Genomic DNA, 21,014 nt, shown 5'->3' with positions numbered 1-21,014 from the left:
GGTCCCTGCCATACAATCCATTGATTCAGTGGTTACTGAGTGTCCTCTGTGAGCCAGGCATTGTGGTAGGTTCTAGGTGTAGTAAGAAGCATCGATTGAATATACATCACTTTTTTTTAATTAATAAATGGCACATAGTACTTCAAAGATATCTACATTTTAATCTGTAAATTGGCAGTATAATTTATTTGGCTGTTTCTTAATTGGCTGAATTTTCATAGAAAAAAAGTTCTTTGCTATAGCATAGCAATGATTGAGTCTGTATTTTATACGCAGGCATATATACCTTTCCCCTCAATTTATGGAAAAATGTACTAATGCTTACCAAAATATTTTTTATTGAAAAGCAATATAAAATAGTTTTAGAAATAAGAGGAAGGTAATGTTATATATTACTTCTTCTGTTATAAATTTTTTATACTTTGTGCCAGAATTTACTTCCCATAACTACTCTGCTTTATTTGGGACATTTTATATTGGATTGCTACATTACTGATTATCTATTAGTGTTTAATTTAGACGAGTTTAATAAAATGCTAATCTGAAAACAATGTCTTTCCCTTGTTTTTTAGATCTTTTTTCCTGAGCACGTTTATTTAGGTACACTGTGGAAACCTGATCATGTCCTCTTCCAATCAGCCAACAGTTCTTTTTGTACCTCTTCTGGTAGTTCATAGAAAACATCAGGATCAACATCAGAAGGAAAAGTAATTTTCTCAGCAGAAGAATCTTGCTCTCTGTTTTCTGCAAGTCCTGCATGATGCAACACTGTTGCTGTCAGTTGTTTATGGCTATCTGCAGTGAGGTTTTTGGAGAGAAGTTGCTCACTCTGTAAATTTGGAAATGAATGGAAAATGGACACAGCGGGGTTCCTACTTGGAAAGTGGGATTTTTGAGATTCTTTAGGTCCTTGACTCATTTGCTCATCTTTTAATATACTGTGTACGGAATGCAAATAATCCTTCTGGCTTGATAGATAAGAGGAACTACTGCTATTTAAGCCTGAGGTTCCTGGTTCACAGGGAGATGCACAGGGTGTCTTGTTGCTATTAGAGAAATGATCTCTAGGATTTAAGGGACTATCCTGCGTTTGTTTTGTAGCAAAGAAAGATAATATTCCTCTAGAGGCACGTAATGGACAACTCAAACTTCCCTTCCTTTGAACTTTTTCTCTAGATTTTCCAGAAAGGATTTCTTCTTGAATATCTACTGGAAGCTGCTTAAAGACTTCTTGGTCAATACCCTCAGGAAGTGAAGAGAGTGGGAATTCATCACTGCCTTCTTTGGAAAAATTTATAGAACCTAGTGGAGACTCCCCAGTTCTTATACTTTCAATTCTTCCAGTTGGTAGAATATTCCAATTTGTTTCTTTGTCTTTGGAAAAATTCTCCAAATGAGCATCTTTCATTTTCTGGAACAAAAGATAACAGAATAATTTAGATATCTAATATCTTTAACTATTCATGCTGCTGAAGAGTAACTATTCCTACTATCTGACTGATGTGTTTCTATCCTACCCAATAATTTCAATCCTTTCAGCCAATTCCAAACAACTAGAGATGATTAATTCATCACGATTAGTCACACTTGTGTGGATCCTTACTCACTATTCTAGGAAAAGGTTTCCTTCCAAAATAGCACTGAGCCAGAAAGTAGGTATGCATTTAGAGGCATAGAAAGGGTCTTAACAATCATGTATTCAAACTTCCAATTCTGTGAGTAAAAGAATAATGGCCTAGAAAAGTAAATGGTTCATTGAGGGGTACCTAAGTATTTATATATATGTATAAATATATAAAAATAGATTTACTAATATGTATGCACAGAGCATCATGGAATAGTTTTCTAAAAATCCCTATTCTAAATTCTTATCATTTAACAAGAAGAAAAAAAAAATACTTCTATGGTAAAAATCTAAAATCATTATTAACGTACAACACTTTTTAAAAACTAAATTAATTGGGGTGACATTGGTTAATAAAATTATATAGGTTTCAAGTGTATAATTCTGTTACATCATCTCCGTACTGCACTGTGTCCACCACCCAAAGTCAAGCCTTTTTCCCTCACCATGTAATTGACCCCCTTTACCCTTTACTAACCTCTTTTATACATACATAAAAACTTAAAAACACCTTCAATTCTAACTTGTATAATTTTTCATGTAAACTTTTCACTTCAATTTCCATATAATTTTAAGTATCATGGAAATGTATACACAGTCAAATATAACTCAGGAAATATCAACACAGTAACGTCAAAAAAATGAAAGGAGAAGAGATTTGGTCCACTGTATTTATTGAGTACCAGAATTACACAAGGTACTTTCACCTATACTTACCTCTCTAATACCACTGTAAATTAAAGACCTTTAATTCTCATACTACAAATTATAAAGTAAAAAGTCAACACCTTTTAGAATTTTAGTTAATAAACGGAATAAAATTGGTCAGAGGAAAAAAAGTAATTTGAAGTGAGTACCAATTCATTATTTCTATAGCAGAGTTTCTATTCTGTTCTCATTTTAAACTTAAATGTAAATAAAATATTACTAAAATTATACTGACCAATTAAACAATAAAAAATTATAAGGAAAATAATGAAAACACTTTAAGAGTTCATTGTAGGCATAGACAATTTAGTAAAAGATGGTTATTTTTTAAAGCACACCACATTTAGTAAAGAGACATTTGCCAAATGGCCATATACAGAGTTTTGTTTTACCCATCTGAAAATATGACAATTGTTTAATGAGTAGTCATTTTCTATCAATATTGCTATTAGAATTCAATTTCATTTCAAAACCAAGAAAATTTAAATGCTTTAACAAAACACTGAGGGGGTGCTAAAAAGAAAATTTCTATAATGGTTTTCTTTTTTTATCCAGTGATACCTACATTTTCTTCTTGATCACGGTGCAATACAGTCAAGGCTAGCAACTGTAGTATGATAGGTATCATATACACAAGTCATTCAAAAACTATGACCCAAAAGAAACTCTAAATTTTATCAAACACAAAATGAAATTTGTAATTTAACTACACAAATCCAATAATAGTGTACTTACAAAACTGCGCTTGCCAGAGTGTGAAGTTGTTGATAATGACGGTGTTAAGTAATAATCAATAGTCCCTTTCTTAGCAGTTTTTACTACTTTAAGGTTGCAGAAGCACACACTTAAAAGGGTTAGGTGAAATGGCATCTTCACATTCACCATGTTTCGAAAAAGTTTCATAAGTATATCAACCATTGGGGTCATCACATCATAAGTTCCTAAATAAAATGTTTAAGAAGATGGTATTGATATCTAAACACACTATATAATAATTAGTATAAAGAGCTTACTCTAATTTAAATTAAAACCCTAAATAGATATCATTGGGACATCTTGACAGCATACACAAAACTGAGACATCTCAACATTAATACTGAATGTCAAATGAGTAAAAGGTTTAAGAAGATTCGAAATACAGGCTATCTGCTTATTGGTAGAGTGGTGACATCAGAAAATCTCCCCACTAAACTGATAAAACTGAACAAGACTGTAAAAAGCAACCATTCTGAGCATCTGGAATTGAACTGAAGGCAAATAAAGTGAGAAGCACTGACTTATGGAAAGCTGCTAGTACTTAGGCATGAAGGGAGGAGAAGGCAGCCTGTTCTGGGGTTGTTCCAATCTCCCTTTACACAGCTCAGCTGGCACAGTGGTTCTACCAGGATCAGACTGGCTAGGAAAGGCAGCAGGGTTGACGCCAGAAAGAACAGGTTGGATTTGAAACCCAGGGAAAAAGCTCACACCCAGCAGTGTTACCAGTGAAATGATCAAGGTTGGTAGGAAACAAATGGAGAAATCACACAGCTCTCTAGCCTGACACCACAGTTGCGGCTGGGGTGAGTGAAAGACTGGCGGATCAGCCATAAATTTAACCAGGAAATGGGGAAATAAAAAAGCCATCGAAGGACTGGGTAAACTGTCCTCATAACCCCAGCTGACTGGGGGACCGCATGCACAGGGAGGGAAGGGCAGAGACGGCCCCGGCTCTCCACTCATATCCCTGACCACAGTGGAGATGCAAGAGGGCCTAGCAGAAAATAAAAGCCAGGGCAGACCTGAAATGGCCTCAGTTTTTCAAGTGCTCTCCAATCAACCCGTGCACATATCGGCAGACAGAAGCAGGAGCCTTCCAGGCCCCAGCATTTGAGCTAGCAGTGGCTAACCACCAAACTAGGCAGACAGAGGTGTAACCTCCTAGGAAGCTAAAATAGAACATTTAAATTTAAATTTAAAAAGCTGAGCAGAGAAATCAGAGCAATACATCATAAGAAAGGGTGTACTCTGCAGCTTAAGTCCAGACAAGCTACAAAAAAATTTTAAAGCCTACATGAAAAATATCCAGAATTGCTGCAATACATTATCTAAAATTACCCAGAATTACTGCAATACATTATCCAAAAGAGCCAGTTTTCAACAAAATATTATAATATATGCAAAAAAGAGAATGTGATTGATTCAAGGAGAAAAACTAGTCAATAGAAATTAACTTTGAGTTGGATTTAGCAAAGACATCAAAGTTGCTATTAAACATATGTTCAAAAAATTAAGGAAAATCATTTAAAATAATTAAAATATAATAACTGCTAAAAAGGAGGAATCTCAATAAAAAAATAATTACACAACCAAAGGAAACTGTAGAGTTAAAACATACAGTAATTAAAACAAACAAAATCACTAGATGGGCAACAGCAGTTTTGAGACAACAGATTAATCAGAGAACTTGACAGCTCAACAGAAATTATCCAATCGAAACAAGAAAGAAGAGCAAAAGTCTCAAGAAATGTGGACAGAACTCACATACCTGTAGGACATGTTCAGGCATACCAATGTATATATAATGAGAGTCCCAGAAGGAGAGAGAAAAGAAAAAGAATACTTAAAGAAGTAAGAGTCAAAAACTCCACAAATTTCATTAAAATATTATTCTACAGAATCAAAAAGCTCAGTAAATCGTAAGTAACATAAATACAAAGAAATTCTGCACTCAGACATATAATAGTCAAACTGCTGAACGGAGACAAATGACTCATCACATAAAGGAGAATGAGAATACAACTATACCTACTAACACTATTGGCTCTCAGCTCCAAATTCACCCCTTCAGTATGTGCTCTGTGATAATGGGTTGGACTCTAAATTTTTTACATTGAATATGTTACCCTTTGTCAGTAGAGAGCACTTAGGACCATTAGAGGAGAAAAGAGGCTTCTTTTCCTGGTTCCAATGCACTGTAATTTACTTTTTTCGCTCCTGTTACATTGTCTGTTTGCAGTACCTATGTGCGGTGCATTCAGTCCCCTAGCAACCTCAAGCCCTAACCCAAGCCTAGTGACCATGTAACCATGGCACCATCAATTCAAACACTGCACACACCAGGCCAGTGCTGTAAACAGAACCCCCACTCCTCCTGCACACCAACCTAACAGCCTTGACCTGCCAATTCCGAAGGGTTGTCTCCTCCAGATCTTCCAGTGCAGGCACCATACCTTCTGACTTTGTGCCAGCGGATTCCTTCAGCACAGCCACCACCAGCCTCACCTTGCCTGCCTCCTGGAGGGCTGCTAACAGAAGCTCTCCCACATAAACCCTGCATATCCCAGCTCGAGCCCTGCCCTGCCGGTGAGCAAACTCCCAACATCCATTCCTCCTGTGTGCCCACCTACTAGCCTCAGCTCCTCCGTGGATCAGCGGGTGGTTTTCTCTCTGCCCAATAACTCTGGATCAACTCTGGGCCAGGTAACTCTAAAAGGATTTTTCCACCACCCAGTGTTCTGCAGCCACACCTTCTCTTTGAGGGGTGGGGGAACCCCCCTTTCCAAGTTTGTCCTTCCTTGGGTACTTCTCCTCAGCCCTTAATACATCGTCTTGGTGTTCTCTTTACACTTTTATAGTCAATTTCTACCTCAGTTTAATAATTCTATTAAACTTTCCCATTCTAATTTCCGTGTGGTTATTCTCTCCTGATTGGTAGGAGGCTGATAAAACCATTAACAGCTGACTCCTTATCATAAATTTTATTACCAGGCAATAAAATTTGGCTCAATAAATTTGCAGGACTGAAATTACTCTAAGTATATTCTCTGATAAACATGGAATTAAAGTAGAATTCAGTAACAAAAAGAAATAGGGGAAATCATCAAATACTTGGAAATGAAACAACAAATTTCTACATAAATTTAGGGATCAAAAAATAAATCAGAAGGGATAGGAGAAACTATTTTCACCTTAATGAAAAAAGAAACAACAAAATTCATGGAATACAGCTAAAACACTGCTTAAAAGGAAATGTATGACTTTCAGCTTGAATTATTAGAAAAGAAGATAAATATAAAATAAATAGTGTAAGCTTCCATCTTAAGAAACAAAGGGGAAATGAAAAATTAAGCCTAAAGCAACCAGAAAGAAAAAAATTACAAAGATCAGAGCAGAAATAAATAAAATAAAAAGTATAAAAACAATAGAGAAAACAATGACAACAAAAGTTGGATTTTAAGAGATCAAAACAAATTGACAAATCTTTGCTAGAATGACAAAGCAAAAAACAGAATACCAAATTACCAAAATCAAGAAAGAGGAACATCACTATAGACCTTATAAAAATTAGAAGAATTATAAAGGAATATTCACAAATCCATGACAACAAATTAGACAATTTGGATGAAATGCATATATTTCTAAAAGATACACATTACTAAAAGACTCAAAATAAACAGAAAAATCTTGATAAACTTTTAAAAAACAGAGAAATCAAATTCCTACCTTAAAATCTTTCTACAAACAAAAGCTGAGGACCATGAATTGCCAAAATAATTTTGAAAAAATTAAAGCTGGAGAAGTTATACTACTTAATTTCAAAACTTACATCAAGACAGGGAAGAACTGGTATAAGGATAAACTTATAGATCAGTAGAATAAGAATGTCAAGAAATAAACTTTTACATTTATGGCCAATTAGTTTTTGACAAAGCTGCAGTGACAATTCAATGGGGAAAGAACAGTCTTTTTAATAAATTCTACTGAAACAAATGGATACCCCATGCAAAATAAAGAACTAAGACCTTTACCTTATACCACACAGAAAAATTACTCAAAGTGGATCTAAGTTCAAAGCTTAAAACTTTAAAATCTCTTAAAAAAAAAAAAAACAGGAAGAAATATCTGTGACCTTTGAATTAGGCAAAGAATTTTTCGATCTAACACCAAAAGCATTATCCATAAAAGAAAAAAGAAACACAATGAAATACCACTACACAGCCACAAGAATGACTATCATAAAAGAATCTGGCAATGCTAAATGTCAGTGAGAATATGAAAAACTGGAATGCTAATATATTATTGGTGAGAATGTAAATTGTTAAACCCACTCTGGAAAAAATTTGGCAGTGTCTTAGAGTTCAACTTAACATACAACCCAGCAGTTCCACTTCTTGTAACCCACGCAAGATAAACAAAGGCACGTATCTGACCAATGACTCGCCAGCATCGTTTTTCATAATAGCCAAAGAAAGTGGAAACAATCTAAAAGCTCATTAAAAAGTTATCTCATAACATAAAATTGTCAAAGTTTGTTTTCTCTGAGGTTAGGAAACATTATTAAGTGAGTCTTTACTTTTACAATCTATTAAAAAAAAAAGTTTTCTAGTAAAAATTTCTGATAGAATAAAGGGATTTAATAGCTAACTTCCTATGAAGACCCTCCATCTGTGGAGCATGTTTCTAAGTCAAAGTTTGCTTTTTAAGAGTCCAACCTGCCAACTAATGGATTAGAAAGGCCCACACCTGTTCCTAACTTTTGAATTATGTGGGATGGAATAGGGCACTGACGACTCTCGCGGCTAGAGTATTTCTCAGATGAATACCGACGGATTATTAATCTTACTGTATGTGGCTTCCTTCCATCTTGGCATACTCTAAAAATAAAGAGAAAGGGGAAATAAACTATTTGAAAAAATATTACCTAAAGATTTTTAAAAATTGTCTAATAAACTCAATTGATCTAAAGGTGCCAGATTTAGTAACAATAATGTTGTAAGTATGGTTGATAATTAGACAGTATGCAATAAAGGTCCCTGAATAGCCCAAATAAATTTTTCAAAATCTACACACTAAAGATCTGAAATTTTAAGTGTAAGACCCTCAGGCCCCACTCAAAATTGAGTGCTAATCAGAGAAAAGAACAGAAATAAAGCATAATTAGAACAAGCCATTTTATCATCCAAGTCCAAAATGTAACTAAAGGCAGAATATTAAAATCAACAAGAAATTAAAGAAAATGAGAGAATCATTCACTGACAGAAGCAAAGATATGAAAAGTTAACAATTTTTTACACATTTTTTAAAAAATATATGATTATAGGAAGAAAAAAAATGAGGTTACTTTTATCAAAGAGCACTCCCCAAATAGATCCAAGAGAGCCAGTAATAATATCACCACTATGTGGCATATTAGAGCAGTAACTGGGAAGATTAATTATATTCTATAGTTAGGAATATAAGTACATATACATGTATCTTATAAAGCGTTCCAACCAAATGGTTTTGGTTTTGGGGCTGAAAACAAAAGTTTTAATGATATAGGAAATTGACTTTAAGAGTAGAAATCTAGTAAGAGAAAATACATGTCACTATATGTATGACAATGCATTAAAATCACAAATACAAAATACAAATATCATACATTGTTAAACATACTAAAATCAAAGATTCTGAATTGGAAAACTTCAATTTTTGTAATAAATTATTTTTTTCTTTCATTCTTTTATCACAAAATTTCTTTTGCTACTTTACTAAAATAATAAACATCCCAAATAGTTCCTGTAAATATGTTACTAGTTTCAGTATCTTCCAGTTAAGCTTGTTCTGTTAAGTCATTACACAATTCAAAGACAATGATTTGGCTCCTATAACTAATGACGGCCTACTAGAAAAAGGATATAGTCTAAGCAATCTTAAACTATTGCCTATAAATTGAATTAAAAAGTAGATGATTTAATACCTCTTACATTCCTACCAAGTCATCATATACTCTAGAAGGAAAATGCATTCTGCCAGTTATTTAAATAGTATTACACTTCAATCGCTGAAATGAAGGGATATAGTATAGAAGAGGGAATGGCAAGCCAAGATAAGGATAGATGGTTAATAGTTAGTATTTCACAGGTTCAGAGCACCTAGCCTCATTTCTGAGTTGATTCTTCAAATACGAGAACCTATAAAATTCATAATTCTTGTGTTTTTTGTATGCGCAGAACTATTTCCAATACCTAGGCTTTTCATAGCAGCCTTATATTTCGTTGAAGCAAAGCAGATAACCCAGTTTCACAAGCATATCACGGGCCCAGGCTGACTCATGTCACTGGAGCTGGGCCGTTGTCTGCCCCAGTTGCATGCAGCAAAATGATGAGCTGCGTGGCTTTGCCCAAGACTTGAGAACCACACCACATGTGACAGCAAAGTTGTAGGTATTTCACTTTATCAGTTTTCTCATATTTATAGTCATCCAAAACCTTTTCTCTAGACAGTTAGCCACCCAGACATCATTACAGAAGCACACCTACCCAAAACTGTTAGGTCCCTCACACCTCATTCTGAGAAATGAAAGAAATAAGAGGAAAAGAGATTATACTCTCCCACAGAGTATTGAGAATAGATATATGATGGCAAAGGGGCATCGGAAAGGTACATGTGTTGTTCCATTTACGCTAGGCTATTGTATCCATGCATAACCCCAGCTGACATTCTTCACATACCTACGGAGCAGTAACCCTGCATACACCCAGTCACTCTCGCCGCTCCCACACAGGCCCACTGAGCTACTCTTTCGTCTGCCTCGATTTTCTCTCACATAGTCTAAGGCAAAGGAGATAATAAGGTTTTTCTGCTTTCTCCCTCATTGTTGCGCTTAATCGCTACCCATCCTCAAGCATCACAAATTGATAGGTGTCAGGATTCTAGACATATCCATAAAACCCCATTAGGTAACTATCAGCAGCTTAAGATCCACAATACAACCACGTTGTCATTAAAAATCAATTGAACTAGATGGACTGCATTTAGTTAAAAGCATCTGTTACTACCTTTGCAATAGTTTATAATGTAGAGAAAGTCAGTGATAAATGATTTGCCTTTACACTGTTTAGTCTCCAGTTAATCTGTAAGTTCCAAAGCAGAACACAGTCTTTCCATATACTACATACAGAAAATATAGGATATGGCAAAATGGAAAATCACCTGTTCAAAAGACTAGCAAGTAGTTCTTCAATCTTACTTTTAGCTTCGACTTCTGATGAACATTTTTTAAATGAATCTTCTTCACTAAAGGACTACCAAAGAAGCACAAATAAGGATAATTGTAAACCCAAATAAGCATATCCAAATATCAGCGCCATTTAGTTCACTTTTATATTATCTCTTTTTATCTCTAAGTTATTGTACTCCACTAGAAAATGCAGTGGAAGTCAAGAGAATTATAAAGCTCTAGCAGCCACTCCAAACTTTACAATTATGGCGAGGCTCTTAATCTCCTTAGACTTGAATTTAACCTTGGGCAAGTTATTTAACCTTTGTAAAGTTTGGTATCCTCATCTTAATAAAGAACGGGAACAAGAGGAAGAGAGGGGAAAAGGTATGAACAAACAGTAGAACTAGCTCAAAAGTTTGTGAAAACTAAATGGGATAATGTATATAAAGTACTTAGTAAAGCACCTGCCACAAAGATACAAAATCAATGTGAACTAGATGATTATACCTTTCTCCATTTTCTAAGTCATTATACTACTCTAAAAACAAAACTTACTAAAAAATTAAAATATTTTGCCTCATATATGTAATATAGGCTATTTAATCAAAATAGCTAACTTTATATTTAAATACTAATTTTTAGGTTCAATTTAAGAATATTTATTAATCTATTATACACTGGCTGGGTAGCTCAGTTGGTTAGAGTGTTGTCCTGATATGACAAGGTTGAGGGTTCAATCCCCAATCAGGGCACATAGAAGAATCAACCAATGAATGCATAAATAAATGGAACAAAAAATCGATGTCTCTCTTTTCCTTCCCCTCTCTCTCTCAAAATCAGTCAATTAAAAAAATCTATTACAATAAATTAGCCTCCTCATAGGAAAGGGATCATGTACTACTAACATAATAAGCAAACTAGAATAGTAAAAATACAGCAATAAACCAGAAATCTTCATCTCAAACAATGTCACAACCAGTACTCAATTAAAATATCATTATCATGCACCTGAGGTGGTCCTGAGGCTGTTACAGGAGAATTATCCTCTCCGAAACTGAGCTTCTGGATACGCTGAGCAACAGAAATTCCTAATTCCTTTTCTAGTATGTTGCTTGAAAAAGTCTGAAGATCGTGCACACTACTGATGCCCAGTGCTTCAAGGCGTTTAGCAGTTTTATAACCAATACCTAAAAAAAAAAGAGAAATGCAGCGAGTGTTACAACAGCTTTTTTCCTTAAAATAAAGCTAATGAAAATACTGTATCAACCATATCTTTAAATCCCATAATATTTTGTTAAGATCAAACTTCATTAAAAATTAGATTGTTGTTCTTCTGCTCAGGGTCTGTGAGTTATACGAACCACTTTAAAAACCCAACAGCCCAAATATTCTTAATATAATATAATGCACATAGAGACAACCAATACATTCTGTCTTGATAAAATGAAATTTTTACCACCTGATATAGACCACTGTGGAAGTACTCCAAGAATCGTGTTGAATATTCATGGTGTGTCCAATCCGTGGCCCATGGGCCACATGCAGCCCAACACAAAATCATAAATTTACTCAAAACCTTTTTTTTGCTCATCAGCTTTCATTAGTGTTTGTGTATTTAATGTGTGGCGCAAGACAACTCCTCTTCTTCCAGTGTGGCCCAGACATGCCAAAAGGTTTGACACCCAAAGACAGACTATCTCTAGAGCAATTAAAATTAATTAGTATATGTTTAATAGTTAACCTAGCTGATTTTATACACAACACCAGACATTTATCTACAAGTCATATCTGGCAATATTTACCACTTGAATACAACTAAGAACCAGAATACAAACCAACAAAAAAAAATTCTCATTAGCAAAACTTCTATTATAAAATTTTTGCTGGAAAACGCATAGTTTATCACAGAAAAAATGCTTAGTCAATTTAGTGCCCCTTTACTCCTCTCATTTTTAAAAAGTTAATTCTGCAGTTATCTGGTTGCCTTGAACAGTAAAAGTAGTAAATCAAAGAGGGTGAATGTATCAGGGAAATTATTAAAATGGAGTGACAAATATTTTCACAGCTGAAATAAAAGTGGGCTAGCAAGTTGGCAATAAGGAAGAAAAAAACCAGTAAAAAAAAAAAATTCAAGAATTCAAAAAGTAAAGTCAAGCTATAGAGGCATGTATCAGCATATAGTCCTCAATGTATTACAACCTGACATATTAATTATTCTTCAGAACACAGCCTCAGGTTCATCGAAGAACTTACAACTGTACTACTTTAAGGGAGGCAAGGGAGTAACACATTTCAGAATGTCATAAACATAGGTTAAAAATGTGAAGTTATGACATCTGCAGGTTTAGTATCAGTTGTCTTAAAAATTCACTCACTTCCATAGAATTCTATTATAACATCTCTATCTCCAGCAATGCCATAGAAATGAAGTTTAACATATCCATTATTGATGGTCTACAAAAATGTTAAGTATTCATCTTCAATGATACAAACTCTACGTGAACAGATCACTGAACCCTTAAAAAAAAAATCAGCTTCCACATCTTTAAAATAAAAGCTTTGCCTAAATGCTTCAGAAAGTCCTTGTAGCCCTACTATTTTATATATAATCCAAAAAAAGAGTTAATAAAAGACAACTGTCCTCTTTATATGCAATGTACAGTATAAGAGTATAAACCAGGGATTGGAAATAAAGGACTATATGAGTATGTTTCCAGGTTATAACTTTCATGATCACATTCAAACTCTACAAAAGTAGATGAGACTAGAAAAGTACTCTATATGTTTCCTACTACAGATTCCCTCCAGAAAACAGGTTTTTTTGGTTTTCTCCAAGAGCAAAGTGCATAAGATCTAAGGATTAGTTACATGTATTATTTTTAAATTAAGGAAATACAATAAAATACATACTTTTCAAATATATCTGTCTTACCAGGCATTTCCTTTATGTGTTTCAGACTATGAATGAGAGCTTGAGAGCTTTCAGGTAATAAGACTGTTTGTTGATTTGGTTTAAAGACACCAGAAACCAATTTTGCCAGTAACTTATTGGAAGCCACTCCAGCACAGCCAGTGAGACCCAGCTGATTACACATGGCTTCCCGCATCTCTGCTGCAATCTGAGATCCAACAAGTAGTCTCCTGTGCAAGACGTCATGAAGGTTTATAGCTATAAAAACAGCCAATGTTGTCAAAAGTCACCACAAAAATTTTTAATTTCCTCTTTTACAAATGAGTTTTAAAAGGGTACAGGATTTATTTAACCTATATTCAACACCCACTCCAACACCCCACCATACTGTCACCCACTTAACTAATCTATTTAGTTCTTCACAGGAATTCTGTAAAGTAAATAACTATAGGGCCTGTGACGGAGAATGCACAAGAGTGCTTAATGATGAACAGATTGTGAAAACTGATCTCTTATAAGAAATTCCTACTGACATTAGTAAAACTTTTATTCATGTTTACCTGTAAGAAAGCATAAAGTATTAGGTTAGTAAGAAAGCAAACATTACAGCTTTAAAGGTCTGAATCTAAACTTTACACACTAGCTACATAAAAACAATTTTAGATCTGTGCATATTTAAGAGCTCTTTTATGAAAAGCATAGGGAAATTATCTAGAAACAACTTTTACTGGGTGTGAAAATGGTATTAACAGTTACATGAGACAAATCTTATCCTCAGAAGTATTTACAAATCAGATGTCATATCTGCAATTGACTTTCAAATGGCTCATCAATCAGTCAACCTATCAATAAAGAGCAAGATAAAGCAAATGTGGAAAAATGGTAACAGATATATGTACAAGGAGGATATAATGAATATTCTCATTGTATTACTTTCAATTTTTCTGTAGGTTTAAAAATTTTTAACAGCATTGTGGGGAAGTGGGAGAATTCATGAAAAATTAGACATTTTGTTTTTAGGATATAAAACCTAGCTGTCTGTACTATGTTCTCAGCAATAAAGTCTGAGTTTGCTTTAAGAATTACATAGAAACATATCTAGAACATTCTTGCTGCTTAGTCTTTGTAATTGACAGCAGACTACAGGTACAAAAGATAAGAAAAGTCTTCCTCTAGAAGAGAACTGTAGCTCCCCCTTTTCTTTAGCACCAAGGAAGTGAAGAACTAGAAAGGAGACTGATCACCAGCTCTCAGAAAAAGGGGATGAGAGGAAGCACCTGCAGAGACCTAGAAGCGAGGTGGTCAGCGCCAGTCTTGCACAAGAGCAGAGTAGCTTGTCTTCTCGGTGGTATAGTGTGGAAGTCACTAGTGGAGTCCCAGGATATTTCAAAGTCTAATTGGACAGTCACTGGAGCTGCCCTGTAGCTTATTTTCAAATGCAAATATCCCCCTGCAAACACCAGCAGCCACTTAAACTTCCATATGTGAAGGAGATGAACCATTCTGCTTTCATATTAAGAGCTGGCAAAGATTATCTGAACTAATTAAATAGGAGCGTGCAAAAGATGGCAGGGAGGCCGGGATGAGCTTCCAAAAGGGAGACCTTGGGAAGTCATGGCTGACAGGAGGGTCTTGGGGGCTTGGGGGAACAAAAGCAAAAGCAACAAAGCCAAATTTCATCTATCTCAAAATTTTGCTTAAAGATAGTTTTAAGAGAATAAAAAATTATTCTAAAAAGCATATTATCAGCCAACTCCTGTAACTTTCAAGTGACCTAAAGAGTCATAATTACATTCTAAAGTGTCGTAACACTTAAAAATGGCAATGCAAGGATTGTGTTGGAGAAATGAAAAGTGTACAGAGCACCGAGCTACACAGCAACACATATTTTAGTCATCTAGACAGACTACTGAAATATGGCTATACCTCCAACAAAAGCCTACAATGTTCAATTTTTTGAACACACTGAACATTAAGAAACATATGTACTTTCAGCAACACTGAAAGGAAAAGAAATCAACAGAGACAAGAGGGAAGGGGGGGCAGGGAAAGGGAAGGGAAGGGGAAAGTCAAGGAACATATAGCAAGGACTCATGGACAAAACCAAAGGGGAAGAGCTGAGGGAGGGAAGGTGGGAGGGGGCAAGGGAAAGAGGTGGGGGGAAGGCAGAGACAAATGTATTTAAAAAGTAAATAAATTAATTAAAAAAAAAAAAACATATGTACTTTAAAATTACTAGATAGAGTAAGTAAAAAATCACTTACACTGATTATTGTATACATGACCCAACACAGTCAATGCTGAGAGTTCATCACTTTGAAGCTGCTGCAGTCTCTTCTCAACCATTTCTGTTATATCCACAAAATTTTCATCAAATCCAAGTCTCTCAACAACTGGACTAAATTCTTCCAACAATTCTATATAATATTGGAGCACAGATGTAACTGAAGCTACAACTAGAATAAATTTAACTATTTTATGCTTACATCAAATACGTTATAAAGGTTTTACATATAGTCACAGTTCCACAATATATTTAATAAAGTCCTCAGTTAACTGGGATTTGTTTTTTTCTGAACCACATTTTGAGTAGAGGCAAAATTTTCCCAACAAAGTACGTACAAAATGGTATTTCCTGGGCAGATACTCATAACAATACATTTAGCTAAATCTCTTATACTTTCTATATCTGTAGTACATTAAATATCAATGCTTATAGCTAATTATGATTGTGAAGCAGTGGGTGAAAGAATAAATTATAGTCTGCCCAGAAAAGTAAAAACAATAATATATTCTAGCTACATTTTTCACAGTTTTTAAAGGCAAAACCAAAATTTATAATTTCCAATTACTACTGAGCCAAAAAGAAAACTCACTTAATTTTCAGACGAGATCGGGCGCGTTCAGGGTGGTATGGCCACAGACTCACTTAATTTTCAAAATACACCACAATTCAATATTTTAATTAGCCATTCCCCAGTTAATTCCTTAAGGGCAGAGATGGACTGTAATTTACATGTATTTGAACATCTAACATTTAGCCCAATACCTAGTCCTTAAGTCTAATGTTTACTAACCTGAACTGAACCAAAATTTGATATAAATTCAAAAGGACTATCAATTCTCATTTTTAGGTTTAAGACTAATAACAACTTTGAAATCATTGAGAAGAATTTTCATTTCTCTCTGAATCACTTGTTGATACCAGCTGGATGGCAGAAAACATTCACTATTTTTTTCACCTATGAGATAATCTTTACAATTTGAGAATATCTAACACTCTCACACATACTAGCAATAAAATACAAGTGCAACATATAGCAGTATTCAAAATTTTAAATGTAAATTACCTTTGATATGTTATAGCAATTAATCTCTAGGGACTTAACTTATGAATATCCTTATAAAAGTATGACAAAATTTCCATATGAAAATGTTTACTGAAGAATTTTTTGTAAGAGCAAAAAGTTGGTAACAGCCTAATAGTCTATCACTATCAGGGAAACCATATAATTTATCATTTAAAACAAGACATTTTTTAAACAAAAAGAGCTAGTACTAATAATTATGTAGGGACATTAGGCATAAAGTGGGACATACTGTCTTCCTATCACTAGAGGACTGGTTAAATAAGTACGGAACAAAGTGCAATGGAACATTGCAGTCATTAAAAAAAAAGGAGGAGGAACTATATGGATGACATGAAAGATCACCAAGAACAAAGGCAAGATGCACAATTCTATGCATCATATAACCTCTTCTGTGTACACTAAAAATTAACTTCTTAATATTCAGACACATACAATTTTGCATAGATGCACAAGTACTATTTTGGGAGTACAGTCTTGGCTTCTCTGCCTGGCTGTCCTTTCTCCCCATTCCTCCAATTTCAGCACTGCCTCTTCCCCCGCAGAGGGTAACTAAGGTTCACAACGTAGTATATATCCTCTCATGTTTCTCTTCCTGGTCATATATACACATATATATGTGGGGGAGGGGTTCGTGCTATTGTTCTATACATATGGAAAAATGTAATACATGTTTTTTGCATCTTTTTCTCACTTAAAAAGGTATATATTTATGAATCAAACACACAGCACCAATGCATTCTTTTTAATGGTTACTTAATATTCCACCAGTCTTAGTTTATTTAGCCATTCTCATCCTGATGAACATTTGTTTTCATTTCATGCTTACTAATTATGAACCATGCTACAATACAAATTTTTGTACATACATCCTTATGATTTTCTTAAATTGCCAGAGGTTATATCACTGGGTTAAATAATATAATACGTATCTTTAACATCAAAAAAATTTGATGTTAAAGAAAAGCAATTCTAAATTGCTTTTCAAAAAGGCTATAATACTTTGTGTTTCTACTTTTTCTCACATTCTTTATTTTTTTTTTGCAAGTATGATGGATATAAAATAGTATCTTACTAATTCAAATTTTCTTAGACAATAATGAATTTGAGCATTCTTTTATCCAGATAATCGTAGGACATTGTGTTTGCTCTTTTTGTCAACCACCTATTCGTATTCTTTGTCCATTTTTCTTGTGTTTTTTTTCCTTGTTTTGTTAGTGCTGTTGGATAGTATATATATTTAACCCTTTCATCTGGAAACTGCTACAAATAAAAAATGAACAAATAGTAACAAAAAAGATAAACAAAGAGCTAGAGTTCAACAAATTGTTTTTTAATTCTCTTAAACATTACAGAAGCCTCTCTCAACTAACGTTAATGCATTAGAATATAGCATATTTCCGCATAATTCATTTAAATTCAAAATTTAAAATATTTGGCTTTCCTTAGTATAGCTCCCCATTTTCTCACTTTTAAAATTTGTTGCACTTTTCTCACATTTACGTGACACCAGTCATGACAGGCTTCAAACTCCTTCCAACTCTACATTTTGTACCAAAATTACTTACATAAAGTCATCCTCACATAAATTTTTAAGAAATGAACAAAACCTTAAATAAAGTTATTAGCAAAAAAGAAACTATGGCATTTTACATTTATTCAAAGAGTCATGTAATGAACAGGCAGCCTGTATAAAAATTACTGCTAAAAGAATATTGCCTATAAGCTGTACCTGTAACCTTATATGACATCTCTCTGTAACGAGTCAAGTCTTCTCCATTAACTAACACCAGCTGTGGACACTTTTCTTTTGCATCTCTAACAGTCATAAGTTTCTTTACTCCAAGTCCCCTAGCTTCATAGTTGCAGGTAACCACCAAAGATTTCTGCTGAACCCCTATAAAAAAATAAATATTTTATGAGAAAACTGCACAGAATTGAAAGAAATATCTTAAAATATAATTTACTAACCCTATATTATAATCGTAAATTGTAATGCAATCTGTTTTGATAAAAAAATAAAAAGCTGTTTCATTTTTAAAAATACAGCTTCTAATCATCAAAGTTCTTTAAAGTAAAATTAACAGAAATTTTCACAAATCAATAGATTCTATGGAGTCTTCAGCAAAGAGATACAAATAAAATCACTGTAGAATTTTTTTCAGACAATACAAAACCACATTAATTTATATTGAATTAACTCTATAAAAATCTATAGATAACTCTAGCCCATATTTTACCAAAAAATAAAAGCAGATTAAAATAATTGAGTACAATTAATTACTGGAAACTCACTTATCTTCTGGGTAACTGTCTAATGAATATAAACCAATGTTCTGCTAGAAGTACCAACCTACAGTAATTATCAAGGATCTCCTCCAATAAATGTTCTAATTATTGAACTCTTCTTCCTATTCATCTACAGAAAAGGTTAGATAGTGAGGCGGCATTCTGAGCCCCCAAATCCTTCCTACTGTGGTTAATAAATCAGAATACAATGGACATAATAAACGAGTGCTGATCCTATTATACAACAAAATATTATCAATGTCCATCATTACCTAAAGGTTTGCCCTTTAGTTCCGGGTTTGAGATCATTTCTACTTGTGCATAAAAGCAATCCAGATCCACATGTACTATGACTCTGGATGAAGTACTTCCTGCTGGCGCCACTTGATCATAACCTGATGTACAATATGCAAAGAAATACAAAAATATATTCAGGCTGCTTATCATCTCTTAGCAATTGGCAGTACCTTAAAACATGGTAACTGAGAAAAAAATAATGCCAAGTGATTTTTAAAGTTTTCTTCCTGGATTGATTATATCTGCTAAAGTATGTAAAAATTACAAAGACATGAGAGCAAATTCATCTACAGTAGGGTCTTCAGTCCTGTTTACTTAGCATTTCTTTATGCATTGTATTTTTCTTAAGAAGTTAATACACGAGGGGAAAAAGTCTTGATCAACAATAGATGACAAAAGAGACTATCCTCTCACTTGAGAGTTTCCAGTAAAATTTATGGTAAATTAGAGGGGTAGAAAAGATTAAAAGCAGATTTCAACCAACTTAAAAATTATTCTAAGTGTCATGTCCTTAAATTTTAAAAAATCAGAAATACAAAACTGCAGAAGATAGAACCTATAGGCTCCAGTGAACTATTTAGCTTCCATATGAAAGCAGGAATATTTGGTTCAGTGCTGAATCCTCAGTACTCAGTAACAGTGCCAGGCATATAATAGACGATCAATAAATGCTCAATAAATTGAAAAAAAAAAGTAAATATTTCTTGGATTTTAAAAAAAGTAGCTTATGTCACGGGGAATGGGGGTGGCAGGAGACACAGGAAAGATGAAATTCCAACTGTTAACACCAGTTTAAAAACAAGGCAGGTTAAATGCAGTGTACTATTCTGGTTTGGATCCTGGAACAGAAAATATCATAGTAGGAAAAAACTGGTAAAATGTGAATAAAGTTCATATTTTAGTTAACAGTATTATGACTGTTAATTTCTTAGCTTTGACGAATGTACTGTGGTGATGTAAGATACTAGCATTAGGGAATACTCTTTGTCCAACTTCGGTAATTCTAAAACTTCCAAAATTTAAAAGTTTAATTACCTTAAAAAAAAAAAAAAAAAGGGCAGGGAAGGAGAGCCCTGAGGCTGGAAGTGGGTCACCAGAGAGGCGACCACCGGACACGTGGGTTCCAAGCCCACCCAATCCTTCTAAACCAGACTGAGGCCCAGCCCCACCCCCAAACTGCGAGAAAAGGTTCAACACTTCTGCAACTTTAAACCTCCCGGGAGTCCCTTTGGCTTTCCTTTGCCTCTTTGAGGGGCTACTACAAATACACTCTTGCCTAACTAGGCGAAGCCATCCCTCTCAGGGTCTTAACCAGGCAGCCAAAGGCAGCCGTCTAGGCAGAGCCAGGAAGACGAAATGAACCAAGCGGGGCGGAGACGGTGCACCCCAACGGCCGCGGCCGCCGCCCTGGGCGTCTGCCCGCCCCGCCCTCCTCATATACACCAAGGGAGGTTGCCAGGCTCCTGAGGCCCCCGCGCACCCGCCGAGTCGGTTAACACCCCCGCCTGCGCGCGTTCCATGGCCCGAACCGAGTCCTCTTCCTCGTTGCGGCTGTCTTCCTCCTCGGGCTCCACCCCCAGCTCCACCATCCGCGGCGGCCAACCACAGCGCAGCTTCCGGCAGCTTCCGCCTGGTATCCAGGGAAACCGTGGCCTGACCTTCCCTAGGCGCCTGGGCCCTCGCGCCTGCGTGGTGCCATCCGGCTAGCGAGTAGCCCGGGTGCTAGCGCGGGCTGGGAATTGCGTGGGTCCACGTGCAGAGGTTTTTCTCCCGCTAAATCGAGGCCCGAAGTGAGGGATTGCGTTTCCAACAGCTCTTTGTTTTCTTGAGGTCTTCAGTGTTACTGCTTTTTAT

At 35.1% G+C, this 21,014-nt stretch overlaps 1 protein-coding gene across 1 annotated transcript; it reads right to left on the bottom strand.

Annotated features, from left to right (window-relative positions):
- Positions 1 to 405: 405 nt before the first annotated feature.
- On the bottom strand, positions 406 to 20,774 carry POLI (DNA polymerase iota). Its single transcript, XM_054583677.1, has 10 exons — positions 20,641 to 20,774; positions 19,136 to 19,258; positions 18,307 to 18,471; positions 15,471 to 15,623; positions 13,228 to 13,464; positions 11,304 to 11,482; positions 10,286 to 10,377; positions 7,835 to 7,965; positions 3,068 to 3,273; positions 406 to 1,411 (listed from the first exon to the last, which is right to left on the bottom strand). The coding sequence occupies exons 1-10, from the start codon at positions 20,747 to 20,749 to the stop codon at positions 620 to 622; spliced, it is 2,187 nt and encodes a 728-aa protein (XP_054439652.1). The 5' UTR covers positions 20,750 to 20,774; the 3' UTR covers positions 406 to 619.
- Positions 20,775 to 21,014: the final 240 nt, after the last annotated feature.

Source organism: Pteronotus mesoamericanus, unplaced genomic scaffold, assembly GCF_021234165.1.
Source record: "Pteronotus mesoamericanus isolate MK-2021 breed Mesoamerican mustached bat unplaced genomic scaffold, CSHL_Meso_final contig_74, whole genome shotgun sequence".
Classification (NCBI taxonomy): Eukaryota; Metazoa; Chordata; class Mammalia; order Chiroptera; family Mormoopidae; genus Pteronotus; species Pteronotus mesoamericanus.
The sequence above is the reverse complement of the archived record's forward strand: the minus strand, read 5'-3'. Positions and strand labels throughout refer to the sequence as shown.

What these genes read in the sequence shown, in the direction of transcription:
- POLI (XM_054583677.1), bottom strand. Translation starts at nt 20,749, where the DNA reads ATGGTGGAGCTGGGGGTGGAGCCCGAGGAGGAAGACAGCCGCAACGAG. An exon ending in ACACATAAAGGAAATGCCTG is followed by an intron (nt 11,483 to 13,227) that starts GTAAGACAGATA and finishes TTTTTTTTTTAG; the next exon opens with GTATTGGTTATAAAACTGCT. An exon ending in AATTCAAAAGTTAGGAACAG is followed by an intron (nt 3,274 to 7,834) that starts GTGTGGGCCTTT and finishes CATTTTATTTAG; the next exon opens with GAACTTATGATGTGATGACC.